The sequence below is a fragment of the Monopterus albus genome, unplaced genomic scaffold (genome assembly GCF_001952655.1).
Source record: "Monopterus albus unplaced genomic scaffold, M_albus_1.0 scaffold103.1, whole genome shotgun sequence".
Taxonomy (NCBI): Eukaryota; Metazoa; Chordata; class Actinopteri; order Synbranchiformes; family Synbranchidae; genus Monopterus; species Monopterus albus.
The window spans coordinates 2,359,934-2,375,359 of record NW_018127983.1 but is presented as its reverse complement, the minus strand read 5'-3'; the positions used below and the strand labels follow the sequence as shown (position 1 = coordinate 2,375,359).

Below are 15,426 nucleotides of genomic sequence, written 5' to 3'. Positions count from 1 at the left end.
CTGAAAAGAAACTGGGTAGAGTAGCTTGAAACTATCACAAAAGACAAGGTTCTTTGGGCAGCCTGAGGCATAGCAAGAAAAGGGGTTGCACTGGAGGGGGTGACTGTTTGAATAACCTATTGTTAGTTTGTTTTTTATGTGATGCCTTATTATATCCAGATCTGAGTGAGGGAATAGATTATAAACCAGTCTTATGAAAGACATTAATAGTTAGCGCTACTGATGGAACTGCATCATTCAGAGGTGTTTGATTTTCATATCATTTTGATTGTTATTTCATTCTGTGCTGTAATACTATCATGTCTGCTGTGTTTTCTATAAGCGCCAGGTGTAAACGCTCAGTTTTTACTGTTTCTGACTTGGTGAAGGAATGACTGGTGAGGTTGAAACCAGTCACTGTTTACAATAAGATGTCCAGCTACACAGGGTTGCAGCAGTATCCCAAAAGTGACTGTTATCATACCATCCATATTTACAGTGCACTGGGCGTGCACCTTTTCTTCCCCATCTGCCTGTCAGACTCCACGACGGGCGCCACATGTGCAGTGGACAAATGGCAGAGAGGAGGAGGCTGAAATCACCTAATTCCATCCACCAAAAAGAGACATTAAAATCAGCAGTGTGGGATTACTTTGGATATCTCAGTGGGGTTGCAACCGTATGAGAGTTTCACGGTATGATAACCATCGCGGCTTCACAGTATTACAGCAATTCCTATTATTATCAGCGACAGTGACCCCCAAAGGAATGAAAACCAAAGCATCTTTTCATTGCAAGTGACTGTGACAGTTGTTTGAGCTGGATTGACCCTAAAGTTATAAATACGATTAAAGAAAAAATCATGTAACTATAGCATGTTATATAACTACAATATGTTAGTCTGCATGTTAGTACCAGTAGCAGAGGAAATATTCACATCCTTTACTTAAGTAAAAGTACTACTATCACACTGTAAATGTAGCCGACTCTATTACAAGTAAAAGTCTTACACTGGAAATGGTAATTAAAATTGAGCATTATCACGAAGATGTACTTAAAATATTAAAAGTAGAAGTAGGCTACTCATTGCAGAAGAACATATCCTATGTCATATTATTACATTAGCAGCCTATCACTCATGCACTGATGTAAAAGCAGGACTTGACTGTTGAGGTGGAGCTCTGCTGAACTATTTGGTATCCAAGTGTAACTACTGATTATTTTCTTTAGGGCTTATTTTTTCCATTAATCGACTCACTTGTTTGTAAAACTTCTGACAGTGGTGAGAAATGCCATCACTGATGTCTATATGATTTGCCCAATACCTACTAATTAAGTGTAGGTGCATGATGGCACAGCCAGACTGATTCTGTCTGCGCCTTCTCTCACACACACACTCACAACATTCTCTTTTTTGTGATATAATGCATTGTTTTGTTGGATGTTCTTTGCTAGGTACTGCATCAGTCGGCCACAGTACAAGACTTCATGTGGAATCTCTTCTTTGGTGTCCTGCTGGAACTTCTTGTACAGCACTCTGGGTGCGGGGAGGTGAGCGGCATGTACTAATGATGTAAAACTAAAGCTCACGCAACACTAAGATGACCACTCAAATCAATTCATCTTCATCACTGTAAGGGTAGTCGTATGCAGCAGCTTGCTGCCCCGATCAACAGTAAGAGAGAAAAAGACTGTCAATCACAAAAACAATTCAAAGGCTATGAGCTTAATAACTATATCTTGAATTGGTAGTAATAAATAGCCCATTTATAATCATCTAAAAAGACAGAGAAGGCATTGAGGCTGTACAAAGACAAAAACATTTAAGACTAAACAAAAAATAGAGGAACTGATTGGTAAATAACACTATGTATTTATTTGCACTTGTCCTGTTATAAATAAAAAAGAGAAATTTGTGTTAAATAGACTAACTTTGAAAGATACTGACTCAAATTAGCATAGTGAAACAGCTGAAGCTGCATTTGAGCCTCAGATTGAACTTGGGAGTGAGTTTTTGCACAGAACAAGAATGTTGTGTATTTGGTCCCTCATCTTTTGCAGCATAGAGGTGGAAACTTTCAGGGTCTATGTGGAGAGTAGGAGAAGTGACAACATCTTGGACCTCTTCTCATGTACACAGGGACACATCAGTACTGTTTTAGCACCAACTTGAAATACGCCAAACCATTCCTTTAATGGTCTTTGTAACTGTTACCTCTGGAGATGATTTCTGTATTTTTACTGCACTAAAGGTGTGATCATTTCTTAACAAGTGTGTATTTTTTTGCGCTGCTAGTCTTCCACCCATCTCTCAGGAAGAGGCTCTGCATATTCTGGGGTTTCAGCCGCCTTTTGAGGAAATCAAGTTTGGTCCTTTCACTGGCAATGCTACTCTAATGCGGTATATAAACGGCTTATTTGGTCTTTAAAGAATCACTCCACTTTGGGGAATGTATGCAGGTCAGTAATCAGTGCATTTTTATTACAGGTGGTTCAGACAAATCAATGACTATTTCCGAGTGCGGGGTTGCTCCTACATTCTATACAAACCACATGGAAAACACAAGACAGCTGGAGAAACAGGTGAGTCCCACTGCTGTCACAGCCAACTGTGTGTTCTCATAAAGAGGTCACACAAAGTGATAACCAATCTGTTTTTAGCTGAAGGAGCACTGATGAAACTGACACAAGGGCTGAAGGATGAAGCTATGGCCTACATTTACCACTGTCAGAACCACTACTTCTGCCCAGTGGGATTTGAAGCCACGCCACTCAAAGCAGCAAGGGCTTATAGGTAGGTCGCCTCACTTCAGTTTGATTTGTCTGGTGATTGTTCTTTTAATGAATTGATTAGCCATTTAGTCCAGGGGTTTTTAAAGCCTGACAGTGGGTCCACTCTCCAAGCAAAATCGAGACAACCGCACCCCATCACACGCCCCCTTACTTGTATTGGTAGATAATTATGGTCCAGGTTTCGGAAATCCAGTTCCAGTAATGCTGGTAGGGAAATGTAATGTTTCTATGGACAGCAGTGGAAGAAGTACTCAGATCTGTTATTTAAGTAAAAGTAGCATTATGACCATATAAAAGTAAAAGTCCTGCATTCGAAATGTTACTTCAGTAAAAGTACAAAAGTATGAGCATCAAGTAACAGTGCCCATTTAATATTAATGAATATCATATTATTGGTTTATAGTTACTGATGCATTATTGTGTACATCACATTTAATATTGCAGCTGGTGAAGGGAGAGCAAGTTTTAACTAGCTTATATGCATTTAATTTGAATTACTGCTGGGTAGCTTGTGAATTTTCCACCGGACATCAATCAAGTATTATGATTATACTGTAATCTTTGTATTGATCTGGTTCTGAAAAGTGACTCTTAACTGAAGTTAGAAAATAAGCGTAGTGGAGTAAACGGTACAATAGAAGTTTGGAAGAAAGAACCATTTGTTCAGTATTTGAAACTGGCTAAAAGGATTGTTCAGTCAGCAAAACAGCTGCAGATTTCTCAGCTAGTTGTTTCAGCCCAAAAGAGTTTATAAACTAATGAGTGTTGTTCCTGTTTGTGCAAAGGGGCCCGCTACCCACAGGTGAGATGGAGTACTGGATCTTAATTGGGGAGCCCAGCAGGAAACACCCAGCTATCCACTGTAAAAAGTAAGTTCTGTCACTGCTCAGCCAGCTTTCACCATGTCCTGTTGTTGAGCTCTTTATTATGAAGCCTCTCTTTTCAGATGGTTGGACATCGTTACTGACCTCAACACACAAAATCCGGCATACCTGGATATCCGTCACACTGAGAGAGGGATTCAGCAACGCAAAACCAAAAAGGTTCCCCATGTCTTTGTTTTTGTTCTTTACTGAATTGAATTCCTTTATTGTCATTGTATGCTCTACGAACAATGAAATTAGAAGTAAAACACCATTTGGTGCATGAAGAAGGAACATGGAAACATCAAAAACACTAAAACCACACAGGACACTGAATAACAGTAATAAAAGAGAATAAAAAAAAAAACTAAAGTTTCACATTACAACAGTTAAAGTGTGAAGTGTAACAGCATAGCAGCATTGACTCATTATCAGTGCATGTTAGAGTTCAGTACACAGATGGCCCTGGGAAAGAAGCTGTCCCTCAGTCTGGAGTCATTTGTAGTGCCTGCACGAGGGCAACAGTTTAAACAAACAGCGACTAGGGTGAGAGCAGTCTAACAATGTTTTTAGCTCTAATGAGACGATAGGAAGTTGCTGACAGCCAATGATTATTCAAACATTGCTCTCTGAAATTTGGACACACTTTCCCATTGAATTGAACGGGAAATGTGTGTCCATACTTTTGACTGGGAGCACATAGCTAAAGGACTGTTCCTGGCTGTCAGGTGGGGGGCAACCTGCACTGCATCATGGCCTTCCAGAGGGTGAACTGGCATAAACTCGGACCCTGGGCTCTGAATTTGGAGAACCTGCGCCACGACTTCCACCAGTCCGGCACAGAGCGAGCCCAGGGAAGTGTCACAGAGGAAACAGAGGAGAGAACATCGAGCAAGCACCTGGCCCACCTGGGACGCTCACACAGTATGGGAAGTCAGAAAGACACCTGCTGGAAACGCCTGTCCAACATGACGGAGTACAGGCAGAGGAGCTCCCCTGACAGCGACCTCGAAGAGGACATCACAGACTGAGAAGGTTCACACAGGAGGAGGACTACATACAGGGCAGTAGCACTGAGTTACGTTTTCAAAGGGTAAGTCTGGTGTGACTCGTTTTATTGTCAACAAATGCAGTGAAAACACTAAACCCAACAATGTGTTAGTCCGTCTCTCAACACCTATCCAAACTCTGTAGTGCACTTAGCCCCCAGCTCATTGGTCCCCTACCTATAATTTCAATATTTAAAAACAGGTCACAAATGCATGGTTTCATTTTTATCAAAGGCTAAATACTGTCTTATAACAGAAAGGCACTGCTTTTAGCAAATGTTAATCAACCAGAAGTAAAAAAGTGCATTCACTGGGACACTTTTTTCAGTGGCAGAATAATATACAATTAGTGAGCAATGCCAGCAAAAGAATAAGAATGACTGTTTCAGGTTTCAGCTATACAGAAAAGAATGACTTATTATTGATAAGAACAATACAGAATGACACCAGACCTCTCCTCCAATACTGGTGGATTAATGAGTTCACAGACTGTTAGATTTGGATTCAATGCAACAGTTTTTTGGTTGTATTGTAGTGTGTAGTGCTTTTAATCAATATTGTGTTTAAGATACGTAAGTGTCGACCATGGTCAACCTCCTGTTCCTCTTTGTCCTCAGGACGTTTGAAACATTTTTTGCCACCATCACTAAGCAACGTCTAGACTGCAACTGATGTACAGTACCAGCAACTCCTATAAATCACAAATCTGCAGGCAGCTACACATGAGCCATATTAAACGGACTATTGTTTGGCAGCATGGGTTTATTAGCGATCTGAGAGGCCGGCCCACAGAGGGCATGCTTAGACTGCTTGAGTATCAGTTTCAAACACTACAGTTTGTTATGTGGAAAAGGGAAAGCCTTAAAAATCATGATACTGTAAATGCAAGCACATGAAAACTTCAGTGACAAAGAGGAGCAGCAGTGTTGATCTGATCAAAACAAACATCTACAGAGTCGAATCAACATTTCTTACAGTTTTAAAAACAGAGTTGCTACGTGGGCTTCAAAGTGCCATCAATCAACATTTCTTACAGCTTTAAAAACAGTTGCTACGTGGGCTTCAAAGTGCCATTGCATTGTAAGGTGTTTCTCTTATTTTGACCACGCTTGTATTTAAACACAAAGTGGGACATTACGTGTTCCTACATGCTACGCTACGGGACCGTTTTCATTTCATCCTATTACAAGTCTCACACACACAGACGCTGCGGTGATACTGTAGGAGTGTACATTATACTCAGCTAGTGCTACCTAGGAGACACGTGACACCGACACATTAGCTGTAAATCGTGTAACCTCCACACTTCATTGTACAGGTACAGTGAGTGGACTTTATGTACAGTGATGAGTTCAGTGGAAATGCTGTCCAGTGCCAGTGTTGTGAAAGCAGATGACATTTTATTGTGCTTTGTGAAACCTAAAGTAAAAGACCATCATGTAGATGATCCCAGTGTTTAAAAGACGGGAGCTGGACACAAGTGACTATGGACTCCCTCTGTCTCCAAAAAAAAAGAGCAATATGAACCCCAGAAAGTGAAGGGTGCATGATTTACTTGATGTTTTCATACAGACACAAACTGTTCTTACACTACTGTTCACACCTTTATGGCACACCGTCGGTCTTTGACCCGACTCAGACGTCACCATGTACTCAAGTGATTTTGATGTAGTAGTTTATTTATTTGACAATAAATTAAGATTTGTATGAAATCCCAGAGCAGACATCTTTCTTCATAACATTCACTGGTACAGTTTCAGACTGGTCTCAGTGGAGTGGCTGGAGATGTGCAGCTTCCTTTTAACTGTTGTTTCAGCTCTGCTATGTGTGTGGGAGAAACACGGCAGCAGCCCCCTACAGGACAAAGTAATGCTTCTGAGAGAACACGCTGAAAAACAGGACAAAAGTCAAATGAAGACAAACCGGTTGCCCTTACCTATCAGAGCAGCGCCTTGCTTCACCCAGGTGTGACTCAGTTCAGGCACTGGTGCTGATGTTTGTCTTGATGGGAGCCACCTTTGGACAAAAAAAAGAAACCATGAGCAGTACTGCCTCCTACTCACCATTACTGTATCATTTTTGAACCTTTAACTATTAAGTTTAACATTGGCAATGGGGCTCATTTATTCACTTTAACTCCCCCAAGTGTCTCAGGTCTAAAAGCAAAGAAGGAACATTTCTGCATCTTTTTTTGGTAGCATTTCTTCTTCAGGTCATTGTTCAACATTTTTGTTCATTTCAGTCCATGTCTGTAATTTTATGAAATCATGCCTGATCGTGTGTGCAATTCAGTGATTCATACGTCAGTAGAAGCTTTGCTTTTAGCCCTTACATTGTGTACTGTGGTTACACAATACCATAGACATTTCCAAAAAATATATTAACGTGTATAAACAAGACATGGCTATTCTTAAGTTGGATGTCACATCTGTTGATTAAAAACACAGTAGCTCTGACTTTGTTATTAAAAATTTACAGACTACAGACTCACCCCTGCTCATTGTCCCACTCCTCTCCACTGTTGGGGTAGACCACCCAGCTCATGTCTGGGCCCAGCAGGTGTCTGGCAGAGTCCAACAGCGGTTCCACTATAGCTGGAGAACAGCAGTTGACTCCTACAGCGACCAGCTGCCTGGATCTGTTGGCTATCTGGACTGCATCAGTGAACGGGTTGCCATCTGATATACACCTACCATCCTGAGTGTTTTTGTACAAAATATGGGTAAAAATGGATCAACACCAATTGTACTGTTTGGGACCGAGTGTTACCTTGCAAGAAAAGGAGAGCCAGGCTTTGGAGTTTGGGAATTCTTTGAGCAGCTCCAACAGAGCCTCTGCCTCTTTGATACTTGGGATTGTCTCAAAAGCTATGAGATCCACTCCTGCTGCTGCTAAGCAGTCGATCTGCGGCCGATGCCAAACTTTAAGCGTCTTGAAAATAAAAATAAAAAAGAAAGACGACGTCTGAGACCCTGACAATCAAAATCAAACATGTTAACAGAGAGCCTAAGAGTCTGATGAGTGACAGTAGTTTTCATAATACAGCACCACCTTCGCACAGTATGAATAATGACACTGACGTGACCAGTATGAACATACTGACAGCCACTCACTTCAGTAGTCATCTCCTTTGCATACGCCCCAGTGTACTCTGAGCCGTCGTGCAGAAAGGCCCCATACGGTCCAACAGAGCCTGCCACTAAGGAATATCTCTGCTCTTGAGAGATAAACAAAACAGCATCATAATTACAATAACACAAGCTCATCTTAAGAAGATCTCAAAGACTACAGAGTTCTAGAGCTTTTTACCTGCTGGACTGTCAGAGACAAATCTCTCTACTGTCTCTTTGGCCAGACGGACTCCAGACATCAGCAGCTCTCTGGCACCTTCAGAACTCAAGTCCAGGTGATTGATGAATCCTGTAATACTTGCCTGGTATGTGGCTGTGGATATAACATCTGCACCACTGAGGAGGAACCTGTGGTCAGATTTTAAATAATTGGTTTCTACCATTATTTATCATTCCTTCACACCTAGATTTGGCATGAATATACCTGTAATGAGCATCTCTTATGGCCTGTGGATTAGTATGCAAAAGCCTGGCATTCCACAGTGGATCTCCCTAGATGTGTGAGACATAGACAATCAGTAAGTTGAAAGAAAAAAAGCATTAATTGTCAGCTATGTTGGATTGATCATTTAGGACAGTTGTTTAAAATGTGGGCGTGTTCTACCTGTATATGACACCCTTGCGCTTCCAACTGAGTTGCTAGTCCACCATCCAAGATCAGTGGGCCATTATCATACATGTACTGTCGCAGACGAGAACCCATGGAGAAACACAGAAGTTACACTCTTGTTCACACCAAACACATTAGGTCTAGGGGATACAATTGTAAAGACGTGGCGATTTAGAAATCTTAATCGCATACAGAGAAGGAAACGTAGTGATATAGGATACTTCTTGTTACGAGCTGTTGTTCTTCCGGGTAAATGAAGGTTCAACGGTTGCGTTTACAGCTGCTCGAAATTTTGGAGTGTAGCATAGCATAGCACCAGACCACCACTAGATGGCGCATAGCACCAGACCACCACTAGATGGCGCATAGCACCAGACCACCTAGCACCAGACCACCACTAGATGGGATGGCGCATAGCACCAGACCACCACTAGATGGCGCACGACACAGTGTCTACATTTATAGGCGTGTACAGTATAGTGATCGATGATTGTTTGCCAAAAGTCAAAGCCAGGCGATATGTAGGGTTGCACCATAACAAAGCCCAGCTCACGAATGAGTCTGACTTTCCTCAGTGAAAATGTAGACTCACCATTTAAAGAAGACAAACGGTACCTACTGCCCTAACGTGGCAAAGAACAGGCTTCACACGAGATCGACACAACGCGGAACAAAACGATAAGGGAAGACGGAAAGGTGTGGAATATTAAGTAGTTTGAGACATCGTAACTGAAGCACCAGCACCGTTTTCTATGTACTTATAAGGAATATAACCTTCACTTAGACTGAAATATCAGCACTGTTCTATATAAATGTACTTATAAGGAATGAAACCGTCACTTAGTTGAAGTGTATGTGTTCACTCAATCATTAGCAGTATGTGTGCTCACTTAATTACAGAATGTACTTTGGGATTAGGGAGTTGTGCTTGGTACAGCTCTGATCCAAGGGGGGTATCTTTGGGAAAGTAATGAAAAATTCCAAGATGTGTAAGGGGAGGGGGAGGAATAGAATATAACACACAGTTTTGGTAACTGCACCTTAGATCATCTGCTCTGCTGCTGGCTGTATGATCTCCAGATATATCTGCAATAAAAGGGAATAGTGCACTTTGATATTTGGTGTGTGACTGAAATTCTTTCCACTATCTGGATTCGAGAAGAAGTCTGGGACTTCACAAAGGAAAAACGAATACAGGAAATCCTACCGGAATGCTCTGCAGCTACTGGAGATTCACATCAACATGATCCAGCTTCTCTCTGCTTGTCTACTCCTCACTGATGATCAGTGTCCCTGGTTCGACTTCTGCAGCAGGAAATCTGAGTAGATTTAAGCAGCGTTCGCTTCAAATTGCATGATAAGATTGATTTCCTTGCCGAGCCTGCTGCTACCAGTCTTGGTCCTGTTCATGTCTAAAAATCCGGAAAGCAGTTTGGAAAGCAGTCCCAGTGTCTCGCAGCCAGGAGCCAACAGGGCTCTTTGTTCAAGATCTGTTCACCAATGCACTCATAGAATGGAGTTATGTAGTTTCATAGAATGGGAATTCAACCCGGAGCAGTGGCATCGTTGTAACACTCTCCTCCTGTAAGAATGGCCAGCCTAAAAAGATCACCTGGTAAAAACTGAGCGTGTGGTCGTGCCTGTATTGGGTTGATATAAACACTGCTGTGTCATGTGATGACTCTTCACACATTTTGATTTGATATTTTTGAAAAGACATATTCTACACTATGCTCTCACACATGCATGTATTTAAACATTCAAAACAATGCAAATATGTAGAGAAGTCAGTATGTTCCATACATGTTGTGGAGAAAAAAATAGAAGCATTCCTGTGTGTCCTGCCCTAAAATGACCACAGCTTTAACTTTGCCCTTAGCTCTAAACTTACCCAGCACCCAAAATATCCAATCCCTGCCCCATCGGCGTCGCTAGACCCCTTGTACTGGGGCACGTGGCCCAGTGTAAATCAGCTGGGCCCCAGTAAACCAACTGACGCACGTAAAAGAAACACAATAAAAACGAAAACGATGCTGCAGCTGCGCGTGGAAACTATGTTTCCGCGCGGCGTGCCCGTGTATACCGACCGCGCGCACGTTTCAAATGCCAATCAGCGTACGTCGCGCAAGATGATGTATGAAAACGCTGTGAAAGTATAAAGTTTCCATGGTGCTAGCTATACTATCTGAACAATGACTAATTCCTCCTGTAGATGGATAACAGAACATTCTTGTTGTTTCGAGGCAAAGAGAGGGAAGCAGAAAGGAGAGATGAGTTTGAGGGAGGTAAGACAAATGTTGTTGACAAATGAGCTGTAGCTAACGGACTTACAGGTGTGTGTAGCTGTGAACGGTCATTCAGCGCACTGAGACGACTCCACACTTGGCTGAGGTGCACAATGGGCCAAGACAGGCTTCACCATCTTGCTGTCTTATCAGTTGAGCAGGAAGAATTTTGTAAAATGAGTGAGAGTCAAGTTATTGACAGGTTTGCCAAAATGAACAATAGGCGCTACACTTTATTTCACAAAAAGGGAACCAACTTAACTGCTTTGATTTGGTGGACAAGATGCTTTTAAGCTTGGGGAAATACTTAGCTTTACTTTGTGTATAGGATGTGTAGGATAGGATATTAATTTGGAGTTGCTGAAGTTATATTTGGACTGTGCCCCAGTAAAGCTTCAAGTCTAGCAATGCCCATGTCCCGCCCTTATAGCTGAATGTCTTGACTTTGATATCTGACCTCACCCAGCCAGCAGTGACACCAAGATCAGTGCTGTTACACATCTGTCACTGACAATCTACTTAGAAACGTCCTGGTTCCCTATTTTTGAACATTACAATTAATGCCAACATTAACCTTGTTCCTGATTGTAACTAAGCTCAAACAACCACCACCCCCAGCCAACCATGTACCTTGATCCATAGCATGTTACTTCTAGCAGAGCCTGTGGTGCAAAAGAGCTGCCCCAGGTTTGCTGTGTGGTAAACACAAATCACTTAACACCAAACTAAATGAAACTCCATATATTTGGAGAATATAGTTGACACAAAGGCTGGAGTTATTAGGCCCCACTGAGGTCTGATACCCTAGGCCAGTTGTTCCCTTTTTATACAAAATCCACCATGGTCAGGGAAAACTGGCGCGGTGTCCTGTAGCATTATCCAATAAATGTAAATTACAATTATACTCAATCAAAAAATTACTTTATTCTATAAAAGGACAATGTTTTTGGCCATCTGGCCTTCATCAGTGCCACAATCTCACAGTACAACACTGCATACAGGTGAAACCTCTTGAATTAATTAGCCTGCATCTGGTTGAGTAACCATTAATGAAGTAAGCTGAGTTCTTAGGAGTCAACTCCATCCAGCCACTATCTACTCCGCTTATATTAATGAGGGCCACAGGGGGCTGAAGCCAATCCCAGCCAACATTGGGCGAGAGGCGGGTTACACCCTGGACAGGTAGTAGGACACAGGTAAAAGTGACAAACTGTTCTATCCTATGAAAAGCTCAATAATAGGCTGTCTAATTTAGCTGTATTAAAAGGCACCAATGTCATAAATGTACAAGATGCAATCAACTTTAATACAAGTCAATATAAAAATATATTTGAGTTCAGGTATACATCGGATAGAACATATTGCCACATTTACCCGTGTCTTAAGAAGACCAGCTTGCTTCATGAGGGATCACTCAACCTGGTGCAGGCTAATTAACTTAACAGGTTTCACCTGTGTGTTTAAGGAAGCAGCTGTGCTGTGAGATTGTGACACTGATGAAGGCCAAAAACATTGTCTTTTCTCAGAACAAAGTGATTTCTTGTTACTGAGTGTGACCCTAATTTACATTTACTGCTTCCATTTGACAGGGTGATAAACCAGTCTTGTTCTACCCATGATTTACTTGAATACCCCTCAGCCTGACCAATAGTAATCTCAGCTTCTTGGTCCCAGAATTGTCACATTCTCACAGTCAAGAGATATACCAGCATTTGTTCATGTTCTGAAAAATGTCCTTCAGCGGGGAGAAGTGCTTCTGTTCTGCCAGGTCAATGCGAGAAAGATAGACAATAAGGACTAATTCAAGCTTGAGTCATCACTCCTCACTAGACTGGCGAGAAGGTGAGAGAAAGGTGGGTGTCTTGGTTGAGGAGTCTGACACACGCAAATGTACACTTTGCTCTCACACACATGCATGTATTTAAGCATTCAAAACAATGCAAATATGTAGAGAAGTCAGTATGTTGCATACATGTTGTGGAGAAAAATATACAGACATTCCTGTGTTTCCAGCTGAGTATGTGTGCTTTGGCAGTAAGGAGGGCCTTGGGACCAATGCAGCTGTCCCAGAAGAGCAGCTGGTCACCAGTGTAGTGTTTTTCACATGGGGTCTTCTACTCAGGCTGTGACAGACACTGGGACATTTTGAAATCAGCTGCAGTGTGCTGACAACCGGTTATAATGTGATTTGAACTCTGCATCTGTCTGCGTCAAGGGAACACACATGCTTTGCAAGAAACCATTACTGTCAGGAGTGCTTGCATAACTAGCTAGCCACTGCTGCACTGTACACTGTTTTATGTCTGCATCGTATTTGCCACTGTTTTCTGGGGAGAGCAGATCCATGTGCTGTTCTGATGTTGAGCATGCACCACCAAAGTCTATGAACAGCTATTCCTGACCAGATCACGGGTTACTATGGTGACACAGGAATCTGCCAGATAGTGATATGTCTGCCAGGAATACTCATCACAGCAGTGAGTTCTCTGAGCACATGTATCTGTATATACTGTATGTGTACGAACACTAGATTAGTTCAGGTCGCAAAATCCAGTGAGGCTAATGTTTGACTATAAGTGCCACCTGAGACAAGAGAGGGTTCGACAGACAAGGGGTTCACAGAACACATCGCAGGCCGTGCGCATGAGGAGGAGGCAGCCATGAACGTATGAATCCATCTCCCACCTCCCCTCTTCTTTCTGTCTCACAGCCTCAGAACAACGTCCTTCCACCTCCTCTCATTTCTACCCTTCCTGTAACCATAGAGACCACCATTGCCTGGGGAGAGGTTTTCTCCTAGACAGACATGGTAGTGTAACAGGACTGTAGATGTACTGTATGTGTACACACGAGCACAAAAGATCACAGCTTTAAAGACCCCCTCTTGAGCAGTCTTTGGCAAAGCTACTTTCAGTTGCAAACATTTACTGCATCTTTGCACAAATGCAGAGAGCAGGATGTGAATGCCAGTCAAATTATTCACTGTACACAAATTGCTCACTTATCTTAGATAAGGAAACTTTAATTTCAGTCTGACCATTTGCAGCGTTATGTAGAGAATACAAAGTTCGGTTTTCTTGTAGAGGCTACATAGGGTATTATGTCTTTAACTGCAGTCTGGATCTGTTTTATTCCCACACTTGTTCTTTTTTTGATTCAGTAATATCCCGTTTAGGTGCGTCTTCATGTCACCCATCCAGGGAGTTTAGAGAAGCTGTCCTGCTCTGAGAAGCTACATATACAACATATGGTCCCCGATCATAGAGCTGAAGTGATAAAAACCAGTAGTGAGACATTCAGTGCCCTTTATTGAGCAGTCTTGTCTCCTTTGTGCACTCTGGCTCTGTAGCTCCCCTCCTGCAGCAGTTGTGCAGATCCACTCCCAGTCACTGACTCAAAAAGAAAAAGCTTTTGACATTAACAGTCAGTAAATAATACAGGCAATAAGGTGAGCTTCAGGCTGCAGAAGTGCAGCATGATTATTATTGAGACGGCACAGAGCAACACAAGCAGTAAGCTGACAAGGGTAATGTGAGAACTGTACTGAGCTCAGTTCAATGTAGAGGACTGATAAATCTGAATTACTGTCTGCCTTTATCTTAAAATGAGACGCATATCACCATTTGTGTATATAAGTCCAGATATACTGCATACAAGCTCAACAGCATTACAACCCTGGTGTAGATATATTTGCTAATGCAGATTATAATGTCAATCATAGAAGGCCACACATTTCATATAATGTTGATAAATGTTGATAATCTGAAGCCAAAACAATAAGACCTTATACAACTTTTCTTGAAGACAGTTTCAGTCATCTCAGTCAGTATCTGCACAACTTCCTGTTGTTCTGAGTCTCTCTGCACCTACTCACACAGCATTTCATGTCCACAGGTCAAGTCTTTACAAAGGTCAAACAGATTAAACAATTATTTGAACAGTTTTGCAAATACATAACATAACACTATCATTTTATCAAGAATTTCTTTCTACACTATTCAACATCATATGTGGCACCACACAAATTTTACAGCTCGAGCTAGCTATCTGGCTAACGTTACCTACTGTAAGCTAGCTTGTTTGAACTGAGCTTAATGATGCCGTCAGCTAACATTATTATTTTCACATTCACTTTAAGTGTGAGAATTATCTGATTATATTTAGACAGCGTAACATTGACATCTTAATAAAGTTACAATAAAAAAAAAAACATTGACATCTTAATAAAGTTACAATAAAAAAAACCCACAAGGAAATGGCGGACATCAAAAAAGATCAAAGCGCATGACGTCATCAGTTGGTGAACTAACGGCTCCAAACTTGTGCTTGATCCCAAACATTTGCTCAACCGTGCGTAAATTTTCATTTGAGAAGTATGTACCATTATCAGATCTGATTATTTCTGGTATACCAAACCGAGGGATTAATTCCCTCGTGAGCCATTTAATTACCTCTTTACCAGTTTCTGATTTTGTGGGAGAGGCCTCAACCAATTTAGAAAACGGATCCACACATACCAGTAAAAACCTTTTTCCTTCAACTCTTTTATCTGCACCCATATCAGTGAAATCAATGACCACTTCCTTCCACGGGGCGTCTAGAACTGGAAAACCTCCTAGGCCCGCCTTCAGCGCGGCTCTAGAGTTGAACTGGTTACATATTTCACATGTTGCAACAAAGTACTTTGTGATGTTATTCATTTGTGGGTGCCACCAG

General features: G+C 41.8%; 3 protein-coding genes across 14 annotated transcripts in view; 2 read left to right on the top strand and 1 right to left on the bottom strand.

Moving 5' to 3' along the window:
- LOC109965736 (basic immunoglobulin-like variable motif-containing protein) overlaps positions 1-5,695 on the top strand; it is a 7,797-nt gene extending 2,102 nt beyond the window's left edge. For 3 of the 4 annotated variants that reach the window (XM_020610025.1, XM_020610023.1, XM_020610024.1), the window contains 7 exons: positions 1,435-1,530; positions 2,276-2,380; positions 2,468-2,562; positions 2,641-2,773; positions 3,558-3,641; positions 3,719-3,815; positions 4,364-5,695. In XM_020610025.1, the coding sequence (XP_020465681.1) occupies positions 1,435-1,530; positions 2,276-2,380; positions 2,468-2,562; positions 2,641-2,773; positions 3,558-3,641; positions 3,719-3,815; positions 4,364-4,666 (913 nt within the window). In that variant the 3' untranslated portion in view covers positions 4,667-5,695. The remainder of the gene's footprint in view (positions 1-1,434; positions 1,531-2,275; positions 2,381-2,467; positions 2,563-2,640; positions 2,774-3,557; positions 3,642-3,718; positions 3,816-4,363) is intronic. The other variant, XR_002275685.1, reaches the window with a different exon arrangement.
- Positions 5,696-5,708: 13 nt separating this feature from the next.
- LOC109965734 (homocysteine S-methyltransferase 1) lies at positions 5,709-10,896 on the bottom strand. Of its 8 annotated transcripts, none has more exons than XM_020610017.1 (11): positions 10,317-10,512; positions 9,633-10,065; positions 9,466-9,511; positions 8,420-8,497; positions 8,240-8,307; positions 7,994-8,163; positions 7,798-7,901; positions 7,454-7,615; positions 7,176-7,381; positions 6,621-6,700; positions 5,709-6,538 (listed from the first exon to the last, which is right to left on the bottom strand). In XM_020610017.1, exons 4-11 carry the CDS (start codon positions 8,492-8,494, stop codon positions 6,441-6,443), a joined length of 963 nt encoding a protein of 320 aa, XP_020465673.1. In that variant the 5' UTR covers positions 8,495-8,497; positions 9,466-9,511; positions 9,633-10,065; positions 10,317-10,512; the 3' UTR covers positions 5,709-6,440. The 8 variants fall into 8 exon arrangements, with proteins under 8 accessions (XP_020465673.1, XP_020465674.1, XP_020465672.1 ...); XM_020610018.1 differs by having other exon boundaries at positions 9,633-10,007; XM_020610016.1 differs by lacking the exon at positions 10,317-10,512 and having other exon boundaries at positions 9,633-10,295.
- nme7 (NME/NM23 family member 7) overlaps positions 10,662-15,426 on the top strand; it is a 32,371-nt gene continuing 27,606 nt past the window's right edge. The window contains exon 1 of one of the 2 annotated variants that reach the window (XM_020610009.1): positions 10,662-10,710. In XM_020610009.1, the coding sequence (XP_020465665.1) occupies positions 10,696-10,710 (15 nt within the window). In that variant the 5' untranslated portion in view covers positions 10,662-10,695. Of the gene's footprint in view, positions 10,711-12,243; positions 12,564-15,426 lie in introns of those variants that run through there. The other variant, XM_020610012.1, reaches the window with a different exon arrangement.